General features: G+C 35.3%; 1 protein-coding gene across 9 annotated transcripts in view; it reads right to left on the bottom strand.

Moving 5' to 3' along the window:
* Positions 1–12,838, bottom strand: part of DICER1 (dicer 1, ribonuclease III) — a 71,809-nt gene that overhangs the window by 9,396 nt on the left and 49,575 nt on the right. For all 9 annotated transcript variants that reach the window (XM_064512125.1, XM_064512127.1, XM_064512126.1 and 6 more), the window contains 7 exons: positions 12,498–12,651; positions 9,240–9,422; positions 8,832–8,937; positions 8,552–8,727; positions 7,465–8,248; positions 5,882–6,037; positions 1,065–1,944 (listed from right to left, as the gene is read on the bottom strand). In XM_064512125.1, coding sequence (XP_064368195.1) covers positions 1,065–1,944; positions 5,882–6,037; positions 7,465–8,248; positions 8,552–8,727; positions 8,832–8,937; positions 9,240–9,422; positions 12,498–12,651 — 2,439 coding nt within the window. The remainder of the gene's footprint in view (positions 1–1,064; positions 1,945–5,881; positions 6,038–7,464; positions 8,249–8,551; positions 8,728–8,831; positions 8,938–9,239; positions 9,423–12,497; positions 12,652–12,838) is intronic.

The raw sequence follows: 12,838 nt of genomic DNA, 5'->3' as shown, positions 1-12,838 counted from the left end.
TTGTAAAAAGTAAGTAGGTAATGCTACCTCGAATGAAAAATGAAAGAAACAGTTTCAGTATTTTGTCAAAACTGATTCTTAATGTATTAAGATTTCAAAATGACTTATTTCTTTAATTAAAGCAGAGATTTCTTACTTCTTAGAATAAGGAACCAATTCAGTATGGGGAAAGATTCAGACTGCTGACTGCACAGGAATTTGCTGTTCACTTCAAATAGGGTTGGAATTTTACCTTGGTTTGGTTTTGATTGAATATTATTGTAGGAAAATATTTAAAGTCTTAGAAAGAACAAATACTACATTAATAATTTAAATAGCATAAGCAAATGTAATTGAAGACATTTGCTAACCTAGGAATGTGTATTTGTGTCAAATCTTTTGTGTGATCATGTATAGAAGCATTAAGCAGTTAACCTGAAATTAATATTTAGTCTGACCTAGTAAACTACTTCAGCTTTGACTTCAAATATTTACTCTGTAATATACTTGGACTTAAATTAAACCTCCAATTCACAACTTCAAACTGAAGTCTCTGTATTTTGCTATTATATAGACTATTCAGCTAATAAATGTTGTATGGTCTAATTTTGCTGTTCAGAAGTACAGTCAGAGTAATATATTTAGGATTAAACTATGGAAAAAAATTACTAAATATACTTGCAAAACGTGACAGCTACACTTCTAGAAATACATTGTAATTTAGAGTTACCTAAGAATGTCAGCTAAATGGGGATCTAACATCAGTTAGTGGTAGTTAGACACCTAGAGATAGAGGGTCAGAGATGAAAAGTGCTCTTTCCTGAAGCTTGATTAAGCTTCAGTAAATCTTGCATCTGTATCAAGACAAAATATGAATTATTCATATATCAAGATACAGCTTCAGTAAGAATCCCCCTCTAAATCAGTAACAAGATATTCTTTTCTAAAATGCTTTTTGCATTCAGAGGCCACCAATTTCTTAATATGTTAAAATAATAAGGCATATCATAAAAGGACTATGTATGGGAACACAACATATACTGCCTTTATTCATAATATAGGAAAAATAGTTTAAGACAACTTACCAGTTATGGTATTATAATGGTAAGAGGCATGAGTAAATGCCTGAAGAAGATACGCCTTGTTCTTAAAACTGTAGTTTATTTTCTTCTCAAAGTTCTCAAAGCCAGAAATAAGATGATTCAGGGTTTTTTCAGCATCTGGGTGATCAAACATACACCTTGGTGGAATCTTCAAACAGCCATACTCCAGGTCTTTATACAGAGAAGGCTCTGAATTAACTACAGAAGCAGAAACAGAGTTTGGTGAAAGATTTTTCTGCTGACTGTTACAGTTCTCTCTGGCAGCACACAAAGTGCTTTCCCAATCAGTCTTTTTAATTACAGGGAGCACCTTCAGCCCCAACGAACACAGGAAAAGCTGAGCAGCTCTTTCGCCACAGCTGGTCAGATAGCAGCCCAACAAGGCTTCCACACAGTCTGCAATGCTTTTGTCAGCAATACACTGTTCTGTATGCAAGTCATATGAGATAGACTGTTTTCCTGCATCAACACCACAGTTTTCTTCTGATGGGTTCCAGAAGCCCACTACAAAATCATCCTCTTCAACAGCCTTGCTAGGATCCAGATAGCACATAGCATCCCAAGAGCTATAGTCAAAATCATCGAAATCTGATGAAAACTGAACATTACCCAGGGATGACTTTTTGGGTGCTTTCCATTCATAGTTTGAATCAGTGGTTGAAAAGGGCGAGAGAGAAATTTTCTTCACAAAAGCCCCTGATCCCATTAACATATTATCTATGAATTTGATATGTTCCTGATCATACTCCAAAAAATCATCTTCAAAGTCTGCTTCTTCCTTGGGTAACCTCCACATCAGGTCTTCATCCTCCTCCTCATCATCATAATCTTCAAGTTTACCATTAGCCAAATTCTCCTTTGCCTATAAAAGAACACACATATACACACACACACAAAATGTGGTACAAACAAGGAAAATGATAACCTTTGACCTAGGAAATGCCGTAGGAGTAGAATGTGGGTAGTATCTGCTAATAATACGCCTGAATATTTTTTTAAATTATTAATAATGTTCCTAATTATATTGTCTAATCACCATTTTAAGACTAAAATAATTGCCTTGGAATACAAAATCTTTACTATTAATCTATAATAAGTAGCACACAGTTTACATACAACACATCATACATTTCATAGGAATACAGACTGATGCTTATATTTGCATCTGATGCATATACCAATTAAATAATATATACTTCCACGCCAAGGTAAATTAAGGAAAAAATCTAAATTAACAAATTTAGAGAAGTACAAAGAAACAGATTTGGGTGCATTTTTCTCTCTGGCTGTTAAAGTAATGCTCCTACAAATGTTTAATCAATGTAATTTTAAAAATTCTCTCTCTATTCTTCCATTCTAAATAATAGAGTGTTTGCAAGGGTTTACTATAGTAACAGTCACCATAATCTCAGTTTTGGGACACACAAATGGAAAATGAACTCAGTGAAACAACTGTAAGAACTTCTTTTACCCTAGTGCTTCTATAATCATCACTCGAAAGCAGCAAAATATATTTCTCTACAATGCCAAGTACAGTTAGTTACAAAGTTTGCAGTCTGCTTGGCAAACTAATAGAAAACAAGTTTAGAGAATCAGTATAGACAATTTTTATATTACAGATCAAAACCAGGAGTCTAACACTGATTAGTTGGCAAGAATTTAATGTTTATGTGGGTGACAGTCTGCATAGCATGTGTCAGGGATTCGGTAAGTCATCTAGCTATTTGAAGAAATCAGATATAGACTAATTTTTGGTTCAACATTAGACCCACGATACAAGTCAATGACTCTTAATTTTAACAGAGATGATATCCCTCCAGTTTGTCACACATTTTATAACATTGCCAGGATTTGAATAGAGCAGGTCTAAGAATGGAAGAGCAGAAACTACAGCACACTTTGGTAAGACTGGGGTGTTACTTATTTTTACTAAGTATTAACGTATACATTAAGTCATGAAGTAGAATAATGCAATGCAAAGGCAACTAATGTTAATGTCACCTCTTTAAACAAGTACACATTTGTTTTATTTCAGTTATACTGAGATATAATTTAAACTTGTTTAAAGTTATACTTACAGCCTCACCTAATTAACAGAAAACTTAAAGTTGTCTCTGATTTTCTAATATGTACATATCTACAACTGAAGTAATGATGTCTCGTATCTCTTCCCTGTTCATCTGGAGCAAATTGGCACGGGCTGAAGTAAGTTATAAATTGAACACAGATATGCCCAAGCTATACGATGCTCTACAATTTGCTATGGCCCCAATCCAGGAAAGCACTTAGACATATTAACTAAATGCACAAGCAGTCCTCCTTACATCAAAAGGACTACTAACAGGCTCGATCCTGCATCACTGATATCAATGGGAATTCTGCCACTGAATTTGAAAGGAGTAAGATCAGATTCAAAGTGCTTTTCTGGATTGGGTCCTGAAAGCCAACACCATTTTGAATCAAGTGAAATAGCCTATATCTGCCCTCAGTCTATGCAAGTCAAACTGCAGGTCTCAGCTATCTAATCTTGAGAATCTGTGAACCAGATGCTAATGTTGGGGACCTCTCTCTCTGGGCTAAATGCACAATCCTTTAGAGTTGTGGATGTGTAGCAGCAGTAAGGCACACTAAGCAGTCCTCAAAACCATCCAAGGGTCAAACAGATCACAACCTTCCTTATCACGATGGAACAGATTTAGTAATGACAGAAAAAAGGGTGACTGTAGGAAGCCATAGTTCTAGCATATCTTGCCAAAAGATTTTCTGCTGCTAATTAATTACCCAACTGACACATAAAAAGTGGACATTTCTGTAACTTTAACTGTTCAATAACAGATAGCAAAATTTGATTTAAAGTAATTATTTTGGATATTGGTAGCAGCATGATGCTCAAGGCAGGATAGTTTATCTAGTCCCAACTAAAGCAAGTAATGTTTTTTGCAAATCATACCCCACTGTTACATCTGTCATTGAAATGAAAATACAGTCCCTGAATGAGCAATGTCCACATGGAAGATCTAAAAACAGATTTCAGTTTCAGTGTCTGTTTGTAGTGAAAATGAAATTTATCAGTTAATTTTTAAATGTCTGCACAATTTCATTCACAAGCTTCCTAAGTAAAATTAATTAACAGCATAGCTAAGTGAACTACCTTAACATCACTGGCACATCATTTCTTGCATTAAAAAAAAAGTAATAAGAATGTGCTGTAGTAAAGGAAACAGGGTTTTTTTTTTTTTTTTTAAATCATTAGACAGCAGTTCAGAAATAATCATTGAAACCCAGAACAGACAAGCTTTTCTTAAGGAACACCTGCTTGATTTTAAATAAGTTATGGCCACTTCCATTTCAAGCTGAGGATTAAATATATTTAAATGTTTCTTTCCTGCTTCTTTGAAATTAGCTATTTGATAAAATCAACAGACTAGTTTATTAACAGGAAGCTCCTAATGCTTGATGATACCAAATGTACCAATGTTTCTCTAGGATGTTTTAGTAATAATTCAAAGAGTTACGAGATTTCTAGCCCCAGCTATAGACCATCACCCCATAGACTAAGAAGGAAATTTATGTGCGAGACCACAAAATGTCTGGACTATCAATTGGCACAAAAACCACATCTTAATTAAATCACCGTTCATATTTTAGATTGGAATTGCATATCTTATTTACAAATAAACCGTGGTTAGCAAAGAGGATCAGACCATTGAAGAGCTACGGAGAACAGAAAGCTTTTTAAAAGCAAAACCTAACTCCTGTCCCAAATGTGCTATTTTATTTTTAGAAAGGGAAAACAGTAAGTTTCTTTGAAATGAAATCATAGCACAATAGAAAACTACAATAATCAGGTTGTTTCATTCTGTAATAAACATTTATTTTCACAGTTCATCTACCTATCATTCCTCTCATGTGCCCTCTGGTGGTTCCACAATCTGAGCATGGTCTTCAGAATTGCAAAATGGGGGGGGGGGGGGGGGGGTGGAGAGCAAAAAAAGAAAAAAACACCCCCCAAACAGAAAATGCCAAACCATTTTCAAACACTTAAAGAGTAAGTTATTGACTGCTGTGATCAGTGATATTTCTTAAACATTCACTTGAACTCTCAGCATACAGTAAGTATAAAGAGTAAATAATTTGAATAGCTTCTCATTAAGATTGTTCATCAGCAATAGCTTCAGAATGACCAATGATGGAGTCTATGTCAGCATTTTATTTCTGATGAGAAGTAGCTCTCAATCATTCCCATGCTGTAGCTGACAGCTGACTGAGAATTTTCTCAAGACAGTTATAATCCTCATTCTGCCACAGCACTATGAAAATATCAATTGCTGTTTCAATTCAGCTTCTACAAAGGTGAATTCACTATTTATTGAAAGGCAGACAGACAGAAAGGGTCTTCTGCATACACACGTTACACCAAAAATGTTACTCATAATTCAGTTTAAACTCAGAGAAATTTCAGAGCATGCTCTCATGAGTTCATCTGGTAAGAACAAAAAGCGAAAAGGCTTCTTCTCTGCTCTTCTATTAATACATACACATTCATTACTGCATGATGTTCAACAAGTTTCCTTACTTTGGGTTATATTCAGGAGCAGTTTTCCTCTCATTTTCTGTAAGTTATAGTGAAGTTTTACACAGAAAGGAAATAAAGATGTAAATTATTTTTTCGACTGAAAAAATAAAAAAATATTTGGGGGGTGAGGGGAGGTAGGGGAAAGAGAATACAGACCACAGTTATTGGAATATATTGATACATGGAGACAATTATTCCTCAACACAGTTAAATGAAATCTTACCATTTCATCTTTCTCCCATTTATCAGTGTTGCTCTTGTCCTGGTTCACTATGTAACCAGGCGGAAGCCAATTGACAGGGGGGTCAAAAATTGATACCACCATACGACTAGGCAGTCCTTTCTTTTTCCCAAGGCGATACAAATTACAGTTGCTGACCTTCAAGAAAAACATTCTGATAAACCTCTAGACATACGTTTATATAAAAACACTGGTTAAGATACAAAGAACCAAGTCAATTTTATGTGATCTTGTCCCATTATGTATTTCTTCTAGTTCTCAAAAGGGTTACTTTTCAGCTTTCTTAATACACTACAACCAATCCACAGCAAAGGTGCAAGATTTTTTTGTTTGTTTGTTTCTGTTTGGTTTTGTTTTTCTTTTTTTTAAAGCCAGGTATATAAAATGTGACAATTTCAGTTAAGAAATCTGATGGATTAAATTCTCTTTGTAAAACAAAATTATTACCAACTTTAGAGTAACAGTAAATATAGTCTGTCCAAGTGTCATTAATTACAGCATTAACAATCAACATTCAGACTAGATCTGGAATGAGAAATGATTGCTATTATGGTAAATCGACCTGAATCTTGGCAGCAGAAAGTGTTGGAACAGTTCTGTACAGCAAATCTTATTTTAGTTGTCATAATCCAGATGTTATTTTGATATGCTCTCAAATTCTTTTAAATATTGTTAAGAGAAGGAAAAAAGCTCTCATATGCACACACATTCTTCCTTTTCCTTTTGAACTACCAACTTCTGATCTTCATTTCTCATTTTAAACACATTTTTCATGTTTCTTTAAGTCTTGAAATTTGAACTTGAATATTCACTGAATTTTAAATGAACTGTGCAAGTTATTTAGTCTTCCTTATTTTCCTTGATTAAACAAGTATTCTCAGGGTGATACATTTTGTTAGAGACAGACAGTCAAATCCTTAGCACTTTAATCTAGTCATTACATTATGTGGAATAAAACTTTCATACGATTGATTATTCCAGAATTTAAAAAAGCAGTCGAAGAAGAGACTCCGCTCACTACTATTTATGTTTACATTAAAATACTTTTAACAGTTTTGATGTAACGATTTTGAAAGGTACTTTTTATTTTGTTTGTTAATGTCCCTGTAGGATGACGCAAAAGCTTGCATGAAAGGTAGTTTGTTAAGGAAACAACTGAAAGGTTAGTAAAGCTACAGCATAAGGCTATGTGCGGATAACTCTCAACCTTCATTCAAGGGCTCCTGTTAAAGTTTCTAGTCAACACAGCTCTAGTATGGTCCACCAAACATATCCTCACTAACCCAGAACTGTTGGTTCTATTTAGGCCTATCTCTGCTGAGGCTGGTAATCAGCTGGTTTAGATTTAGAAATGAACAGTAAAAAACAGTTTCATCAATGAAGGTTTATGTAATATTAACCCTGTCATCTGGTACTTTTATTCCTAACATGCATGCTATCAAATGTATAGTCAGTAAGGCTGTGGACCTATATCACCTTGGGGCCATTCAATCTTCATGTAATTTTTTTATACAGTTTGTTACAGCCAGCATTTTATCCAATATCACTGGATCGGTACTACTTACTTTTTTGCTTCTCATATATGACAGCCGTCCCTCATGAGCATCAGGATAAGTGCAAAACAAGTATGTAGTGATGGCATGCTTTAGAAATGAATCACCAAGCATTTCAAGCCGCTCCAGATTAAAACCATCACTAGCGTTTGAAAGAGTCAAAGCTTGAAGAATGAGACCAGGATTGGGGCCAAGAGTTTTTGAGGAGTACCCGCTGGAAGGGCTCTTTTCAAAGTCCACTCTGTCTATCGAAAGATTAAGAGCTTTTGAAGTACTGGTGGTCACTGCCATTTTGGGGCATCCATCTGAGGTAGATCTGTTAGCATTTCCATCAAGGTATTTATTACTCAGTAGAGTACATTCATTGCTGGGCTTGGGCTGGTTCTCACTGCTGTATAAATTCTGAATGGGACATGAGGTAGTTGGTTGTACAGGTATTTCCTGCCTGCAGTAATTCAGCTGATTTCCTTGGCAAAAGTCTCTGTTAACTAAATCACAATTGCCATTGGCAAGATTTTTGTTATAAGAAACACCATTAATTGCTGCAAGTTCTGCTGAGACATCAATTTGGAGTTTACTGGGTGACTCATTGAGCAATGTTCTGTAATTCACAGACATTTGGTCATGCTTTTCTGCAGAAGAGGTTCTATTAGCACCTTGATGTGCAGCATTTTCAGGGACTACAATTGTGCTGTGCTTACAGTAATTTTCATTCTCTACCAAAGAGGAGCTAGGAATAGAGATGAAGGATTTGCTGTCAATAGACTTTTTCCATCCAAAGTCCAGGTTAGGATATCTGTAAAGATATATGCTGATTTTGTTACAAGAAAATATGACAATAGAAGAAAACTCTTATGCACATACATGTTTTAAGAAAAAGCAATGTTCTTCTGAAAAAAAGTGACTGTAGTATCTTCATAGATAATTGAATAACCTTATTATTCACAATCAAGTCTTTTCTAACTATATCCTTCACTGAAAGCTGACATGAGTCAAACAAAGGGTACCAATTTAAAATTCATCCAATAGCAGTATATTATCACCTTGTTTTTCATTAAAGTGAAATATCAAAAGTGAGACAATAGAAAAAAATACATACCTGAAATCTGCAGGAAGTGATTTAACCCCTACACCAGCATCAGTGGCTGTTTGAGCTCTTAGTTCCTCTGCTGTCAATAGACAGTGCAGGCGATAAAGTATGCTGGGGAGGCAAACTGCTTTTCTCCACAGTGATGCTGGAATAGGATGGATAGCACAGAGCTCTGGAACCAGTATCTGGGGTGAGGTTGGAGAAGGGTGAGAAAAGAATTTTACTTTTGAAGGTAAACTTCAGAATGCTATTAGAGAGAAACACCTTGAATTAAGTACTTCTATTTTACCTGCTTATTCTGCAGACTTTCCCACTTTGCTTTCCTCTTCTCAGCACTGCTTAGTGGAAGTGCTTTCCCCTTCTGATTCAAATGGCGAGGAGTCAAAAGATTAAGTCTAAGAACAAGTGAAAATACTTTAATATAAATACGTAAAAATTTATGAATAGCCTAAACTTTCCAAAGTGACAGTTTACTCCAAGTATTCATCCTTAACACACTGTAAAGTGACAGCACAGCTATCTCCAAAAAAAAATGGATTCTTACCTTACAGTTGTTATGACACAAGTTAAGCACCTCATCTAAAAATCAGTAATTATTTTGGAAAACATAAGCCTTCGGCTTTATCGCATTATACCAAAACAAAGAAAACCATGATTTGTTGTCAAACCACAAGTGTCAAGTAAGTAAGACTGTTACCTTGAAGATGTGTGGTCCACATCCAGCAGCGGCTGGTTGAGATTGGTCAGGTCAAGATTATACTTTGTTTTATAATATTCAGCAAAAGTTTCATATTCAGGGGAAGGGAATTTACTGAGTGGAGTAAGATCAGTGTACACATCAGCTACATAAAATCGATGAGGCTGATCAAAATTTCGATACCTAAACAAAAACATAGTCTGGCATGTTATATCCTTACAGTAAAGCCTCTACCAGGTTCTAGATGCTGCAATGTAGTCAAGATGCTAAACCATCAAGTAATTCACCTGTTTTTTTGTAGAACCCAATTTGTTTAGCTAAATCAAATACTAAGTGAAATGCATGTCGTAAGATAAGGAAGAATAAAGTTAAGCTATACTCTATGCAGAGATACTTACATAAAATGGGAGACTCATGTCTTCAAAATCTAATATATAATCAAGCTTTGAACAACCACCTCAGAGTAATGCTGCAAATAATTTCTTAATTCTAAATATCTAACAGTTAAACTTAATTTTTAAAGTCTGGCCTCCTCAAGTACTAGAATCGGTAGAAATGGAGTTCTACCTTACACTAAAACTGTACTACTTCACATCTAAATTGGCATTTTAACTAAGTCATCCTCCAAATAGAGTTAAAATAGAAAAACCCAAATACCTAATAAGGTAAATTTACAAGCCTTCTAAGGAGGCTAAGACAATGTAGTTCTTTAACAGAATGCAGAATTTGGCCGGGGGGAATAGGGGGGTGAGTGTGGTGGAGGCAAATTGCTGCAACACCTTTATCGTTGTTAGTGATGCTAATCGGGTACTACAGTGAAAAACACGAACAGTAAAGAAAAAAAAAAAGATGTTAAAAAAAAAAAAAAAAAAAAAAAAAAAAAAAAAAAAGGAAGCCTGATAAAGTTTGATGGCAAGACTATACAACAGGATAGAAGAGATCCTGACATCAGAAGTTCAGACTTTTAAAGAGAGTCCTTCTATAGAGAGTCCTTCTATACCTGATTTCCTAGGTATCCTCATCATACGAGCAAAAAGACCTATTGCTATTTGCTTATCTGTACAAAGTTTATATTGCATTAATTCTGTGTGTGAAGGCTTCTGTTAATCTTCGTGACTTTGAAGAAGTTTCCCTTCTCTCTCCCTTGATACATAGCCTGGCTTCTGGGTTGCTGCTTAAACTAATAACTGTTCTTCTAAAGCAAAAGAACAGTCACAAGTAGAAACATAATTTACAGAGATGTCCAGTACGTATAGCAAGACTGAAATCTCTCAAGTACTTTGTTGACTGATACACTACACTACTTAGTAGATCTGGGTTCAAGAAGGAATTTTGTCCTACATGAAATCACTAGGGACTTTGCTATCATCTCTCTCACAATATAGTGTATGGACTACTGACTAGGATTATTTCAGAACCTCAGACAAGCCTTCCATTATTGGAAGAACCCAGGAACCCAGCAATAACCATGATCTTGTTTTTCTTCCTGCAGCACACTATAGTTTTGGCTTTGAGCACTTTGCTGTATGTCTAAATTTTGTTGCAGACTCTTAGCATTTTGTAGCATCTAGTGAATGGGATCATACAGATCAAGTGTTCTGCAAACCACTCTGGTTTAAAAATGTATTTCACAATTGCCCTTAACTGGGGGGCAGCTACAGTTGACCAAAAGAACATAGAACATTTTGTGTAAAATTCCTTACCAGATACACTCAGTGTTCAATTTGCATATTATTTTTTAATTTGATTTGCCACATCTATCATTTTCAGCTTCTCTTCAGATTTCTAAATAGACACTTCTAATTAAAACATTATTAATGGGTTGTTTTTTTTTTAAGCATTCCTGCAAAGATGAGACCAAGAAAATCACGTCCCCAGACTGCCTGAACATCTAAGCTCTGAAAACCAGTCCGATTAAAAGAGCTTTCGGGAAATCCTTTTATCTTATTCACAGTCATGCCTATCCTGAAGAATCTCCAAATAAGATCAGAATTCAGGTAGAACAGTACCAATGCACAGACATCACATTATGCTTCTCCTCTGAGAAGCTTATAAGAAGTAAGAGAGAACAGGATAAGCAGGTATTCCCATTGTTGTTATGCTGACTGAATACAGAAGTACTTGAAAACTTAATGAGACTTCTTAATGTACAAAACAAGGTCAACCTCCCCCCCATGCCTGAACATTATCAGATAGCAAATAATGAATTTTCGTGAAAAATATGTACTCAGCAGCCCTCTTTCTCCCTCCCTCCTTTCCAATAAAGAGGGTGGGGGTGTGTGTGGGGGCAGCGAATACTAGTTCAGCTGCTGTGACCAGATCTTCAGATGCCATAGCTCCAAGTTCAGGAACTGTGCTAATTTACAACACCTGTGAGCTGCTTCCATGGTGTCAACTCTGACCATATGAAGTAATGCTTATACAGAGATGGTCCCTCACTACTTTGTACACTAGCATTTTTACCACTTCAGTCATCTGCAGAGGTGCAGTGATAGGAAGACATTTAAAGGAAAAAAAAAAAAAACACCCACAGATGAGACCAAAATAAAGTACTAATATTTATTTTCCAAGTATATTCTACACCTATCATTGTTTACAGTGTAGTGGGCACAGGCACAAGTCAATCAATCCATTTCTTTTTTTTTTTTTTTTTTTTCCAAATTATGTCAAACAACATAGAGAAAATTAAGTCTCCATAAAGCCCACCAGTTCTGGAGAGCCTCTGCATATCCACTACATAAAACTCTTAAGTTTTTTCTCTAAATACTATTCAACAAAAAGATTCTTTTAGTCTTAAGTCTTAAATTCTCTTTTTCTCTTGTTATTTTTTCCAGCCACCAAATAGCATGCCTTCCTTTGGCAGGTCTTTGCTGAGAATAAGCAGCAACCAGAGAACAGGACACCCACTCAATCTCCTAAGTTAAAATTAGTTTCAGTTAGCCAATTGTTGTTGGTGAAGTCATACAACTTTTTCTCAGAATACTGTGCAGGTTTTGTTGTGAACGCTAATATTCCTAATAAAAAGGGAAGGAGTCTTGTGAGGCCTAAACACTACAGCTAAAACCCACTATATAAAATTATATCTATTCATTAAAAAAACATACCACAAACCTGAAGATATATGTTGGTGTCTTAGCTAATTTAGGAATGTTTCATACAAGTAAATCTTCTGTTTTAAACACTAACATCCCATTATGACAAGTATTTATATAAATATAATTTGTACATATCCAACATCATATTATATACAGTACTCACCTTGGAATGATAACCGCATCCTGGTAATCTTCTAATTTGAAAATAAAAGGCATTTCTTTTGTATATTGCGTACTGGGAATGCCTGTACGTGCTTCAGATTTTTCAATGTCTTCCATAAACTTAAAGTCAATGTCCAAAGTGCTGGAGTCATCAACTTAAAAAGAAAGTGCGTAATTCAGTTATTCAGGGAAGTGTTTTCCAGGCTGAAATTTTCTGGAAAGTTGTAAATCACTATTTTTTTTTCTTGTTCTGTACACACATTTGATTGTTTTCATTTCATTTGTTTCATCCATCCCCCCAAAATGTCAAAGGAAACTCTTCTTGCCCATGTATATATGATT

This window comes from Dromaius novaehollandiae, chromosome 5, assembly GCF_036370855.1.
Source record: "Dromaius novaehollandiae isolate bDroNov1 chromosome 5, bDroNov1.hap1, whole genome shotgun sequence".
NCBI lineage: Eukaryota > Metazoa > Chordata > Aves > Casuariiformes > Dromaiidae > Dromaius > Dromaius novaehollandiae.
This window is presented reverse-complemented; position numbering and strand designations above follow the sequence as displayed.